The sequence below is a fragment of the Sebastes fasciatus genome, chromosome 5, assembly GCF_043250625.1.
Source record: "Sebastes fasciatus isolate fSebFas1 chromosome 5, fSebFas1.pri, whole genome shotgun sequence".
In the NCBI taxonomy this organism is placed as follows: Eukaryota; Metazoa; Chordata; class Actinopteri; order Perciformes; family Sebastidae; genus Sebastes; species Sebastes fasciatus.
In genome coordinates this window covers 35265867-35278429 of record NC_133799.1, presented here as the reverse complement: position 1 = coordinate 35278429, position 12563 = coordinate 35265867, and the positions used below count along the sequence as shown (strand labels likewise).

Here is a 12563-nt window from a genome sequence, read left to right as displayed (position 1 = left end):
AGTGTGTACAGTAAACCTTTATATAGCCTACAGTATATACAGTAAACCTTTATATAGCCTACAGTATGTACAGTAATCCTTTATATACAGTAAACCTTTATATAGCCTACAGTGTATACATTAAACCTTTATATAGCCTACAGTGTGTACAGTAAACCTTTATATAGCCTACAGTATATACAGTAAACCTTTATATAGCCTACAGTATGTACAGTAATCCTTTATATACAGTAAACCTTTATATAGCCTACAGTATATACAGTAAACCTTTATATAGCCTACAGTATGTACAGTAATCCTTTATATACAGTAAACCTTTATATAGCCTACAGTATATACACAGTAAACCTTTATATACAGTAAACCTTTATATAGCCTACAGTATATGTAGGCTATACTGCATATAAAGTCAACCTTTATATGCAGTATATACAGTAAACCTTTATATAGCCTACAGTATATACAGTAAACCTTTATATACAGTAAACCTTTATATAGCCTACAGTATATACAATAAACCTTTATATAGCCTACAGTATATACAGTAAACCTTTATATAGCCTACAGTATATACAGTAAACCTTTATATACAGTAAACCTTTATATAGCCTAGAGTATGTACAGTAAACCTTTATATGCAGTAAATCTTTATATAGCCTACAGTGTGTACAGTAAACCTTTATATAGCCTAGATTATATACAGTAAACCTTTATATACAGTAAACCTTTATATAGCCTAGAGTATATACAGTAAACCTTTATATACAGTAAACCTTTATATAGCCTACAGTGTGTACAGTAAACCTTTATATAGCCTACAGTATATACAGTAAACCTTTATATAGCCTACAGTATGTGTAGTAAACCTTTAAATACAGTAAACCTTTATATAGCCTACAGTATGTATAGTAAACCTTTATATACAGTAAACCTTTATATAGCCTAGAGTATATACAGTAAACCTTTATATAGCCTACAGTATGAACAGTAAACATTTATATAGCCTACAGTATGAACAGTAAACCTTTATACAGTAAGAAGTCAGAGAACCTTCAATAACCAAAGTGGGATAATTGATGATTATTCTACAGTAATAGGTTGTCCATGCTGTCGGACTACATGTCCCAGTAGACTTTGCGGTCGACGCAGAGGAAGGAGGGGGTTGTCTCGACCTTGGGGTTTGACGTACAGCAGCATGGCGAACAAGGAGCCCAATGTGAGTGTTAACTACATTACTACATGATTAAATGAGTTTAATGCGCAGCTGACAGACACGTTTATCTACTAACGTTACTGAAGCTGAACGGTAACGTTAGTGAGGAGCACGTCAGTCAGCACCTTAACGGGAGGTTAGGGGACCGTTTTACCGGCTCCGGTTACCGCTAAACCTCACAGAGACAGCCGCCGTTAACCGTTTACAGTCAGACCTGACGTTAGCTGTTAGCATGCTAACATCATATGCTGATATAAACAGAGACTGGTCTGTAGGCCTTTGCTTATTCAGCTCGCTCCGGTCTAAGGTTAGTCCACACCGGTAGTCAGAGCCCGTAAAGACATAGTGGGACAGCCCTGAGTCCTCTATTAGCCCTGATAATGAGGCTGCACTGTTCCTATACAGCCAGGACATGATGATGTCCTCTACAACATCACACCAGTGAATGTGAAATATCTCTGCATGTTTCCCCTTTAAATATTTGACAAGCATCTGCACATTCATTCAAAATCAACTCTTCAGTATTTATATTATCAACAGACACTGAAAGTCAGCAACACATCTGCATTTATTGATATTCTAATTTACTATGTAATAATCCAGGTTATGAAATCCAGGTCATCCAGGTCATTTGAAACAAGCTGTCAGGATTTCTGTCAATTTGTGATGTCACAAATATACAATATTTAGACCATTACAAGGTTTTAAAAGTAAACATTTTTCAATGTGTCCCAGTTTAATTCCTGTTGCAGTGTATGTAAATACCATCAGCTGACAGGAAGTAAACATGGACCAAAACTGTTGCCTAACAACGCAATTCCGTTGCAATTCCGTTGAAATGCACTAAAACTGAGCGTTTCAGACAGAGGCTAAATACAGGTATATTCAGGCAGACAGTATGAGGAAAATCAGCATGATATAGGACTTTTAATAGGAACTAAATGGTCAGAACACAAATAGAATCTAAACTTGCTAGTGAGATTACACCCGAGTCGATCCTTACTTCTCCCAACAGAAATAAGGCTATTCAGACATCTTCATTATGGCGGATCAGTCTAATTTCTGTCACCCAAGGAGCGGGGAGACATGGCAAATGAGAAGCACCCCAAAACACAATTGATTAATCCATTAATTGACTAATCATTTCAGCACTACTGTAAAGTCACACATTGCTGCAAGGACACGACTATCTATCTTACTTTCCATTTTTTCTCTCTGTCACACGCTCATCCACTCAACTCTAGCGCCTCATCCAGCACCTGAGGGATCTGGCCGCTCGGATGTCTTCATCTGGTGGCAGAGGGGCAGGAATAGGACTGAAGCTGCTGTTTGGAGCTGGTGCTTTGGCATATGGCGTTAAAGAAGCCACATACACAGGTAAACACGCACACACACACTTGTACCGAGCTCTCAAAATGTAACAGACGCAGGCAGACCGGTTCTTGTCCCCCAGATGGCAGTGATACTCCACAAAAACTAGCAGGAGTTTCTAGGATGACGAGGAGATGCACTGGCTGTTGAATGTGGTTCACCTGTTGGGCTGCAGTAGCCATTAATCCTAGTGTAGTTTGTAGGGGGTGTAAGAAAATATTTGATACAAAGAAGCATTGCTTATACCTTTAACATGTTAGTTAATCATATATTCTGTGTGTGTGTGTGTGTGTGTGTGTGTGTGTGTGCTTGCACAGTGGAGGGTGGTCACCGAGCCATCATCTTCAACAGGATAGGAGGGATGCAGATGGACACTGTTCTGTCTGAGGGTCTGCATTTCAGGTAGGATGTTCCAGTCTGTCAAAGAATGTATATTGTTAAGAAGTGAAAGTCCATTGCGACGCCAGCGCCCAGCAGCAGACCTACGCCTCCGCCATTTTGGACTGTAATTGAGACGACTACCATAGCGAAGCCAGTAAAACGTGCGCGTACAAAAGTAAAACAAAATGATTTCTATTCTACCGTCATGTTTAATGTCTCTACCGAAATGGCCTGTGTTGAACAATAAAGATATATTATAAATATGCAGAAAATACTGTAGAAGAGGTTGTGTCCTGTGCTTTTGCCCTGCGTGTTAGGAAATAGCCTACAACTCTGTAATATATAATAACTCCTACAAATTCTGTTCTAGTCATACTACTAGCACTACTAGCTACTGGCCGATAGCCGGTTGTTTGGGAACAGAGACGTTAATACATCCACCACGGTACAGGCTGACAGCATACAGCCCATGGGTGTATTAAAAGATAATAAAATGATGAATTACAGCCAATATATCCATTATTACAGACGCGTACAGCTAGCAGGAAGCTGGCAGAACCGGATGTGTCATATGAGCGTGCAGGGCGGTGCAGTCTCGTGGGTCTGATGACCGTTCATTATGACGAGGAAAATAACTCTGGATTCAGCTGTTAGTGAGTTTTACAACTTTTAGGACGTACTGATTTAAATGAGGGTTATTTAAGTGTTCCTACTGGGAAGTTGATTTACCTAAAAAAAAAAAAAGATCCTCTGATTTACAGATGTCTTTTTATACATCCACAGCCAAAGACTCATTGGCATTTTCAGTCCCAAATATTGGCAGCGCTACCGCAGCGCCATCTAGTGGCTGTTGTCCAAAAAGAAACCAGAGTTTCCCCTCTTTACTTCTAAACTCTTTGAGTCTGTTGTCTGTCCTGGCTTTAATTTGTGTCACACTACTATATTGTCTCTCCCAGCACTCCTAACTTACAAATCTTTTTCTAACAGTCTCTTAGGGTTTAGGGTTGAATTATGATCATCAGTATTTTGAATGATGGTAAAAGGTTTTACAGTCATCAAAACGCAGAATGAGCAAGTTGCTTTTACTCACTACTGTGACACTGGAGAACATACTGAACCATTTTGATGACTATAAAACCTTTTACTATTTTTCAAAACATTGTTGATCATCATTTAACCCTAGATCCTAAACCTGTAAGAGTAGATAAGGTTGTAAATGTTGGGGCAAACATCCAGTCCATTCACTAGTGGTTCCTCATATCCATCCATCCATCCATCCTAGACTCTGTGGCTGTATTCGAAACCTCATACTCTACTAGTAGTAGATACTGATTTGGCCAAAATGTAGCATGTAGTATTTAGTATGCAAACAAAAGCAAAATCTACAGTATGCCAAAAGTGCCCGGATGTCGTACTGATTCGGGCAAAATCTCCAGTATGCGTCGGACCAGTCTACCTCACCTACTGTATCCCACAATGCAAAGCGCTGGAACTTTACAGGCTACGGTTACAACAACGACCGCAATTTTTCGTATCTATTTCATCACTAAATTCACTTCTAAAAGTTTTTGAGGCGAGAAATCAACTGTGTAGATTTTGAATATTGACAGTTTTACGATATTAGATGGCGAACCGAACATTTGCTTCACCGTTGTCGGAGTTTAGAAGCTCCACAAACTGCTGTGACAGCTAGCTAGCGCCTGCCGGGGTCACTACCTCGTCAGCCGGGCGGTCACGCTCACAGACCGCTATGAGCTGGCTGGAGCTCTCTAGAGACCGGTCTGTAGACGAGGGGCTTTTAGTTCCTTGTTGACGGATAGTTTTGTTTAGTTATCACAACAAAAATGTAAATTATAAATTAACAGGAACCTGTGTTTATCTGCCTTTTTGGAGTTGAAAAGCTCCACAATCACCCACGGGCGTAGATCGCTCGCCAGCCAGGCAGCGACGCTCACAGACCGGATACAGAGCAGCAGAGTGACGAGGGAAGAGGAGAGGGAAAGAGCAGCCTCTGACGGAGCAGAGAGATTCCTGCTGAGACAACATGACCCTTTTTAACATCTCTCTAATATCTGGAGGGAGATCAGTCCACTGTTTTGTTTCTGTAACTGAAAAAGCAGTTTGAGTAACGTAAAGTTTGTTGAACAATGTTTTATATTTCCACCGTCTCCCCTCGTTGATGATCCCGTTTGTCTTATTTCATTATGAGCTTTTAGAATAAATAGTTTAAACCTGCTGTATCTTATAAGGTAAACAAACATAACATAAACAAAAAAATCGAAGTTGTATTTTTCGATAATATTGTAATAGTGATACGAGTTCTTTTTTTTGTCCAGTGCTTTAAGAGCTGGTTTAAAGGCTAAAGCCTTGTCTACCACACTGCAAATCCTCCTCAAGTCCACTAGATGTCCTCCCAACCTCTCTGTTTTTTAAAGGTTTTTGACTTCATGTGCCTCTGCATACTAGTCAATATTATCACCTTTTATTTTCAGGGTTTGTACCACGTTCTTTTGTTCAACCTTTGTTTAAAGAAACCAAACATGCTTTTATCTCATCATGTTTGGACTACTGTAATTCTCTTATTACCGGCCTTAATAAATCTCCTCTTACACCGTTTACAAACCATCCAAAATGCTGCCATTAATACACCTATTTTAACTGGCTTCCTGTTCATTTTAGAATTCATTTAATTCATTCATTTTTGGTGCCCACCTACAGAGCACTACATGACCAGGCTCCACAGTATATCACCTACCTTCTGAACCCCCACACCACGAGCCGAGCTCTCGGGTTCCTCTACCCATCCATAGAGGATCCAACAGCCCCTGAGCTCTGGAATAGTCTCCCAGTAGGCTTGAGGTCTTTGAACTCTTTTAAAAAGCAGATAAGGCATTTAGGTAGCATGTGTTTATTTAATATTTTAACCTATTTCTTTGACTGCGAAGCCATTTGTGAGTGGTGTCTGTGAAAGGTGCTATAGAATTGGACTTTACTCGCTTGCTTGCACACTCGCAGGTTATTATTTGTCATTTTTGATTGATTGCCAACCTCAAGAAGGTTAAGTAAAAAGATCAGTCTGAGGGCAGACGCCAGGTAGAAAGTGAGCAGTGGAACACATGACAGTGACACGCTGCAGACGGAGACTGTGAAGGACAACGAACGATAACCCACATCCCTGAAGTATCATGATTTAGTGTCTGTCTGCGTCTGTTTGTTGACATAAATGCAAGCTTAGTGCATAATCTGCGTCACAAGAAGACCGGAGTTGGCTGGGCCCACCATGTGTGGAGGACGGGTGGAGTCATCAGGCCTTCGTGTTATGTTATGGCCCGTTACTAGCTGGTGCAGTCTCAAGGATCAGTGGAAATAAAATGAACTAGACCTAAAACCGATCATCTCACCGGTATTACCTGTGCCGTGACATTAGCGTCTGTGTTGCAGGATCCCGTGGTTCCAGTACCCTATCATCTTTGATATCAGAGCCAAACCCAGAAAGATCTCCTCTTTGACTGGCAGCAAAGGTAACACACACACAAGCTCTCTGACTCAGCATAGAAGTATTTGTAATAGTGATGTTCTACTGCCGTGTGGGCAGACTCATCTGAATGCGCCATGGTAAAAACAACAGCTCTGTGATCGGCTATATGGATATTTAAAACAGAGATGACAGAGAAGTTGTCTTCTTAACCTTTACATAATATTTCTGTGGCTCGTGCCTCTGTGTTAGACACGTTTTTTAGATCTTTGACTAAATATCTGCAGCCCTGTGTGTAACAGATTATGAATATTTATCCAGCCCCTGTATGATGGGAGCGTTGATGCTGCATACAGATAGAGTTAGTGATGAGGGAGCACCTTTGCGACTCCTGGTGGCAGAAAAGAGAACAGCAAGTTTGATTTTTCTGAGGTTGAAGCAGGGTTGTGTGAGTGTTTTGAGAGGCGGGTGTAGGTAGACAGAGAAGGAGAGGGAGGGAGGTCCACATTGTTTGTTGTAATATGACAGGATATTGTTTCAATCTGTTCCGTTCTTCATAAATCATACAGAATGGACGGTTAAAGCATTGTACTTGCTTACTTGTGACTTTATTCAGTACGACAGTCCACATGTTAACTCAGCTCTAGCTAGCATTACTATGGTCCGTGTCACACTCTAACAGTTCCCCGGAACAACATCAACTAGGAACAAACAATCCTATTGTTACAGATATCAAGGCATGTTGAGTCGAGGCTTGTACTACGAAGCGACTTCAACACACCGAGGGTATCTTCTCGTTATCTGGCTTCACTAACCCTAACAATCGAGATCACGCTAAGCGGTCCTGCAAAGCTGGTTATCAACTCGGTAAATCAACCCATTATTTCTCAGTCTGGTTATCAGCGCGTTCACATGAACGGGGCGGTGTTTGCAGCATCTGACCAATCACAGACATGGACAAGTCTACAGACTGACAGGCAGAGCAGCACATTTTACAAAGGAAGAGCTATAACTATGTTAGACAAATACGAAGATGTTAAACACATAATCAGACTAAAATGAACACAGTTGAAGCTGCCAAATGCAGGAAGAACAGCTGGCAAAAGAACAAAATTCTAGATGTGTGAATGCGTAAATTAACAGACTTATTAATTTAACAGAATACTCAAAAGTCAGATACAGACATCTAGATGGGGCAGTGATATTATAAATAGCTTTTAGTAGTGTAATGGATGAGTTATTTACACTCCATTATGGCCTTTGACAATGTGGTGGCGTGCGTGAGTATTTCAGCCTTCTTTCAGCTGCGTCTCCGGCGGTGTGAAACGGACTTGAGAGCAAGTAAAAAAATAAATATAAAAACAATGCAAAGCGGTAAACATCCACAGCATACAGCCAGCTGTCCTTCCTGCATCTGTCAGTTTAAACTGTGTTGTTTTTAGTCTGGATTAAGACTGTAACTTCTTCATATGTGTGTAATATTATCATACAGTCCGCTCACCAAGCTCTGATTGGTCAGTAGGTGTTGCTTTTATACCAGTTGATCTCTTATCTGGAAAATAACCTGCTCCGGAGCAGGTCAGCTGTTCAGCATCAGTTACCATGGCGATCTACCCCGGTAAGAAGTGATCCACCTTCGTAGGTCGGAAAACCCTGAAGGGTTAACCCTGAAGTTACCTCGCACCAAAGCAGGTCTACGAGCAGTAGAGATGCACCGATGGATCGTCAGCCAGCCGGTTGTCAGCTGATCGGCCGTGACCGACGACCGGTCGACTGTCAACGGAGTCTGACTGCGCTAACTTGTGAAGACGAAAGAAACCACAGGTGGTAGCATGTGAATCACATGTGACACAGATGACTCAGTAATGAACATAGTAAAAGTAACAAACCAGAGCAGGAGGACGAGGCAGCTCAGTGTTCATTCAAACAAGTTAAACTGTGTAGAATAACTTGATTTTCTGATCTCTCAGTAGTATCTAATATCTGTGTAAAGATCTGCAGATGGTGAACATAGCAGTGCGGGTGTTGTCCAGACCGCTGGCGTCCAACCTGCCGATCATGTACCAACAGCTGGGGAAGGACTACGATGAGAAAGTCCTGCCCTCCATTGTCAACGAGGTCCTCAAGTCCGTAGTGGCGAAGTTCAACGCCTCGCAGCTCATCACGCAGAGAGCACAGGTACTCTCATATCTGTCCACTCTGCTGGGACAAATGAGGATCCCAGTCTATAGTTCTAGTAAATGAACTGTAATACTAATGCAATAATCATCTCTTTCAGAGCTAAATGCTACAATTAGTTCAGTTTCTTTAAGACTGTCAGGTGACCAAACACCTCAAAATCCATCTACATGTGTGATATTGTTAGTGAAGAGTTGGATGTTGTCGGTGTGTGTGTTGTGGTCCAGGTGTCCTTGCTGGTGCGCAGGGAGCTGTATGAGAGAGCCAAAGACTTCAACATCATTCTGGATGACGTGTCCATCACCGAGCTGAGCTTCAGCAGCCAGTACACTGCTGCCGTGGAGGCCAAGCAAGTCGGTAAGGCTCGGTGCAGCTCACTGTCAACATGCTTACTGTATGTAGCTCAATAGCCTCAACCATCTCAGACTGTTTCCTGCTAAACATTTCACAAATGTTAATATAGAGGAAATCTGCTGATTATCACCACAGCAGACTCAAATGTAGAAAGGTTCTTGTTTAATGCCCAGATGAGCTTTACACTGTCTGGGGTTTCAGTGTTGTTGCTTCGGTCTAATTGAGCTAACAGATTATCACATGTGTTTGTCTTGTCTACCATACTATGACTTTTTTATGACTTTTTTCAACATATTATATTATGACTTTTTTATGACTTATTTCAACAAACTTTTTTATGATTTTTTTTCAACATACTAATTAGGACTTTTTAACATCCTATATTATGACTTTTTTATGACTTTTTTCGGCATATTATATTATGACTTTTTTATGACATACTATATGACTTTTTTCTGATTGTTTTCGACATACTATATGATGACTTTTATGATTTTTTATGATATTTTTCCAACACACTATATTATGACTTTTTCAACATACTATATGATGACTTTTTATTACTTTGTTTGACATACTATAATATGATAATGATTATCCGTAGTTAATCACGATTAATCACACGTTTTATCAGTTGAAAATGTGCCTTAAAGGGAGATTTGTCAAGTATTTATTACTCTTATCAACATTGGAGTAAAGAAATATGCTGCTTTATGCAAATGTATGTAGCATGAAAAATATGCTCCAATCATAACATGTCAAACTGCAGCCCAACAGGCAACAACAGCTGTCAGTGTGTCAGTGTGCTGACTTGACTGACTTGCCCCAAACTGCATGTGATTATCATAAAGTGGGCGTGTCTGTAAAGGGGAGACTCGTGGGTACCCATAGAACCCATTTACATTCACTGATCTGGAGGTCAGAGGTCAAGTGACCCCTTTGAAAATGGCCACGACAGTTTTCCTCGCCAAAATTTAGTGTAAATTTGGAGCGTTATTAAGCCTCCTACTGGACAAGTTTTAAAACGGAGCCTGCTACAACGTCCAAAAGATCGATTGCGTTAAGCTTCAGTGGATAGAAATGGAGCAAATATGATTAACAAACGGTCATTATATCGTGACAGTAGTACATGAGACAGGTAATCTATAAAAAATCATGTGCCTCTGTGTTCTCCGGTGCTCCTAATGGCATCTGCAAGATTTCACAGACCGGAGGAAAACAACCAATGAGAGCTGATCTGGAGTCTGCTGTTCTATAAATTCATTGAATTTATACAAAGAGGAACTTTATCAGTAATAGTGTGTTTGTGTGTGTCTGTGTGTGTGTTTAGCCCACCAAGAGGCCCAGAGAGCCCAGTTCTATGTGGAGAAAGCCAAACAGGATCAGAGACAGAAGATCATCCAGGCTGAGGGAGAGGCTGAAGCTGCCAAAATGGTAACCTGCTTCTCACTGTTACTATGGAAACAGCATTGCTCCACATCACGAGTCGTATCCTACTGAGAAAATGAGTGTTGTGATGTAAACTTTGAGTCAAACAGTGAAACAAACCTGCAGCGTGTTATTATTGACCGTGAGGACTTTAGATATCTAAAGAAAACTGTGGAAAGTAATCGGTACCGTTGTTTACTTTGCATTACATTTCTGGTCATGATGTATGAAAGGCAATGTATTGACTAAACAAAAACTGTGTGTGTGTGTGTGTTTGTGTGTCAGTTGGGCCTAGCAGTGACTAAGAACCCAGGTTACCTGAAGCTGAGGAGGATCAGAGCGGCACAGGCCATCGCAAAGACGGTCAGTACTGTTGTTTATCTCTCTGTGACTCCGTCTCTCTGCTCCACTCTGATTTACTGTACGTGATTTTCAATGAAACCTACCAGATTTAACTTCTGTGTGAATATTACAGGATACCAAAGTAACTGTGTCCCAGCATTAGTGATAGTGGTGGTGGTGGTCATGATGGCTGTTGTGTCTGCTTCCAGGTGTCAACATCTCAGAACAAGGTGTACCTTAATGCTGACAGTTTGGTCCTGAACCTACAAGACCGGACATTTCTTAACAAGTAGGTTTACGCGCACGCACGCACGCACGCACACACACACACACAGGCTTAAGTCCTATATAAATACTGTGAAAGTATCGAAACGCTCAATCCACAGAGAAATACACACAGCCCATATTCAGAAACTCTGCATTTGAAACAAGCTGTCAGGATTTCTGTCCATTTGTGATGTCACAAATATACAATATTTAGACCCTAGACACAATTTTAAACGTAAACATTCTAAATGTGTCCCAGTTTATTCCTGGTTGTAGTGTTTGTGAATGTTATCAGCTGACAGGAAGTACACATGGACCCAAGCTGTTGGCTAGCAACGCAATTCTGTTGCATTTCGTCGCAATTCCATCGAAATGCGCTAAAACGGAGCGTTTCAGACAGAGGGTAAATACAGTTATATTCAGGCTGACTGTATGAGGGAAATAAAGTTGTTTTTTTTATCATTACAGCATGTAAACATGTTCTAGTAGAAACACAAAATACAAGTATGATCCTGAAAATGAGCATGATAGGGGACCTTTAAGTACATGTACAGCTACAGTAACCTTGTGCTGGTTAATGAAGTGTGCTGTTGTCTTTCAGCATGACAGCGGGCCAAATGAAGTGATGAAGAGGACACACAGAACCGTCTTGATCTGCACATAGAGAATCACCATCTATGAATCTGGACGAGTGTGAATGTGGACAACAAGAGAGAAGACGGTTCTTTTAGTTTTTCTTTTAAATTTAGGGAATGGCCTGTATCACCCCAAGGTTTGTCAATGAATGATTGTAGTGGAACAAAACATTGATCTCATTTCAACTTCACAGTGAACAAATCAGTAACAGATGTGTTTGTCTAATAGAAAAGTACAAGAATCTAATCATAAGGACGGGCACATGTCCGACTGATATGTCAGTAGAATGCGAGTCTTGTGAGAGTCTCCTTTGAATAAGAATGAACTTCAAAAATATTTAGCAGATTGGTGTCTTCTGTCAAGAGGAGCTGATAGGACAAACGAGGCAGTGAGATATCACCGCAGCACTGTCCCTAGTGCCAGTCCTCCCAGGGATGACATGGCTCCACATGTCAACCTGGAGCTGGTGGTACAGATGTTTGGTGATGTGTGTGGAGTCATGCAGTAAAACCTAATAATGCTGTGACCAGTGTTGGTGAAAGTTAATGCAACCTAATTTATCTGTTAATTATAAACTTTTATTATGAGTACACTTTCTCATGTCATTCCTATCTGGATTTAACTTAAAGGACCAGTGTGTAACTTTTCGGGGGTTCTATTAGCAGAAATGGGATATGATATTCATAACGAAGTCTTCTTAAGTGTATAACCACCCCAAACTAAGAATCGTTGTGTTTTTCATATCTACTTTGGGAGCGGGTCCTCTTCACGGAGTCCTCCATGCTGCTCCGCCATGTTTCTACAGTAGCCCAGAACGGACAAACCCAACTCTGGCTCTGGAGAGCTTTTTGCGTTTTTACGTTACCTGAAGGCCACCGTAGTAGAATGTTGAACCGTGGTCCCGCCAGCTGCCGTCTG

The 12563-nt window shown here is 41.0% G+C and overlaps 1 protein-coding gene across 2 annotated transcripts; it reads left to right on the top strand.

Moving 5' to 3' along the window:
* Positions 1-1101: 1101 nt before the first annotated feature.
* LOC141768551 (prohibitin-2-like) lies at positions 1102-12235 on the top strand. Of its 2 annotated transcripts, XM_074636952.1 has the most exons (10): positions 1102-1216; positions 2458-2590; positions 2902-2986; positions 6407-6486; positions 8434-8618; positions 8846-8975; positions 10303-10406; positions 10686-10763; positions 10952-11031; positions 11611-12235. In XM_074636952.1, the coding sequence occupies exons 1-10, from the start codon at positions 1196-1198 to the stop codon at positions 11633-11635; spliced, it is 921 nt and encodes a 306-aa protein (XP_074493053.1). In that variant the 5' UTR covers positions 1102-1195; the 3' UTR covers positions 11636-12235. The 2 variants fall into 2 exon arrangements, with proteins under 2 accessions (XP_074493053.1, XP_074493054.1); XM_074636953.1 differs by lacking the exons at positions 10686-10763; positions 10952-11031; positions 11611-12235 and adding an exon at positions 10556-10597 and having other exon boundaries at positions 10303-10460.
* Positions 12236-12563: the final 328 nt, after the last annotated feature.

What these genes read in the sequence shown, in the direction of transcription:
- LOC141768551 (XM_074636952.1), top strand. Translation starts at nt 1,196, where the DNA reads ATGGCGAACAAGGAGCCCAAT. An exon ending in TAAAGAAGCCACATACACAG is followed by an intron (nt 2,591 to 2,901) that starts GTAAACACGCAC and finishes GTGCTTGCACAG; the next exon opens with TGGAGGGTGGTCACCGAGCC. An exon ending in TCTGAGGGTCTGCATTTCAG is followed by an intron (nt 2,987 to 6,406) that starts GTAGGATGTTCC and finishes TCTGTGTTGCAG; the next exon opens with GATCCCGTGGTTCCAGTACC.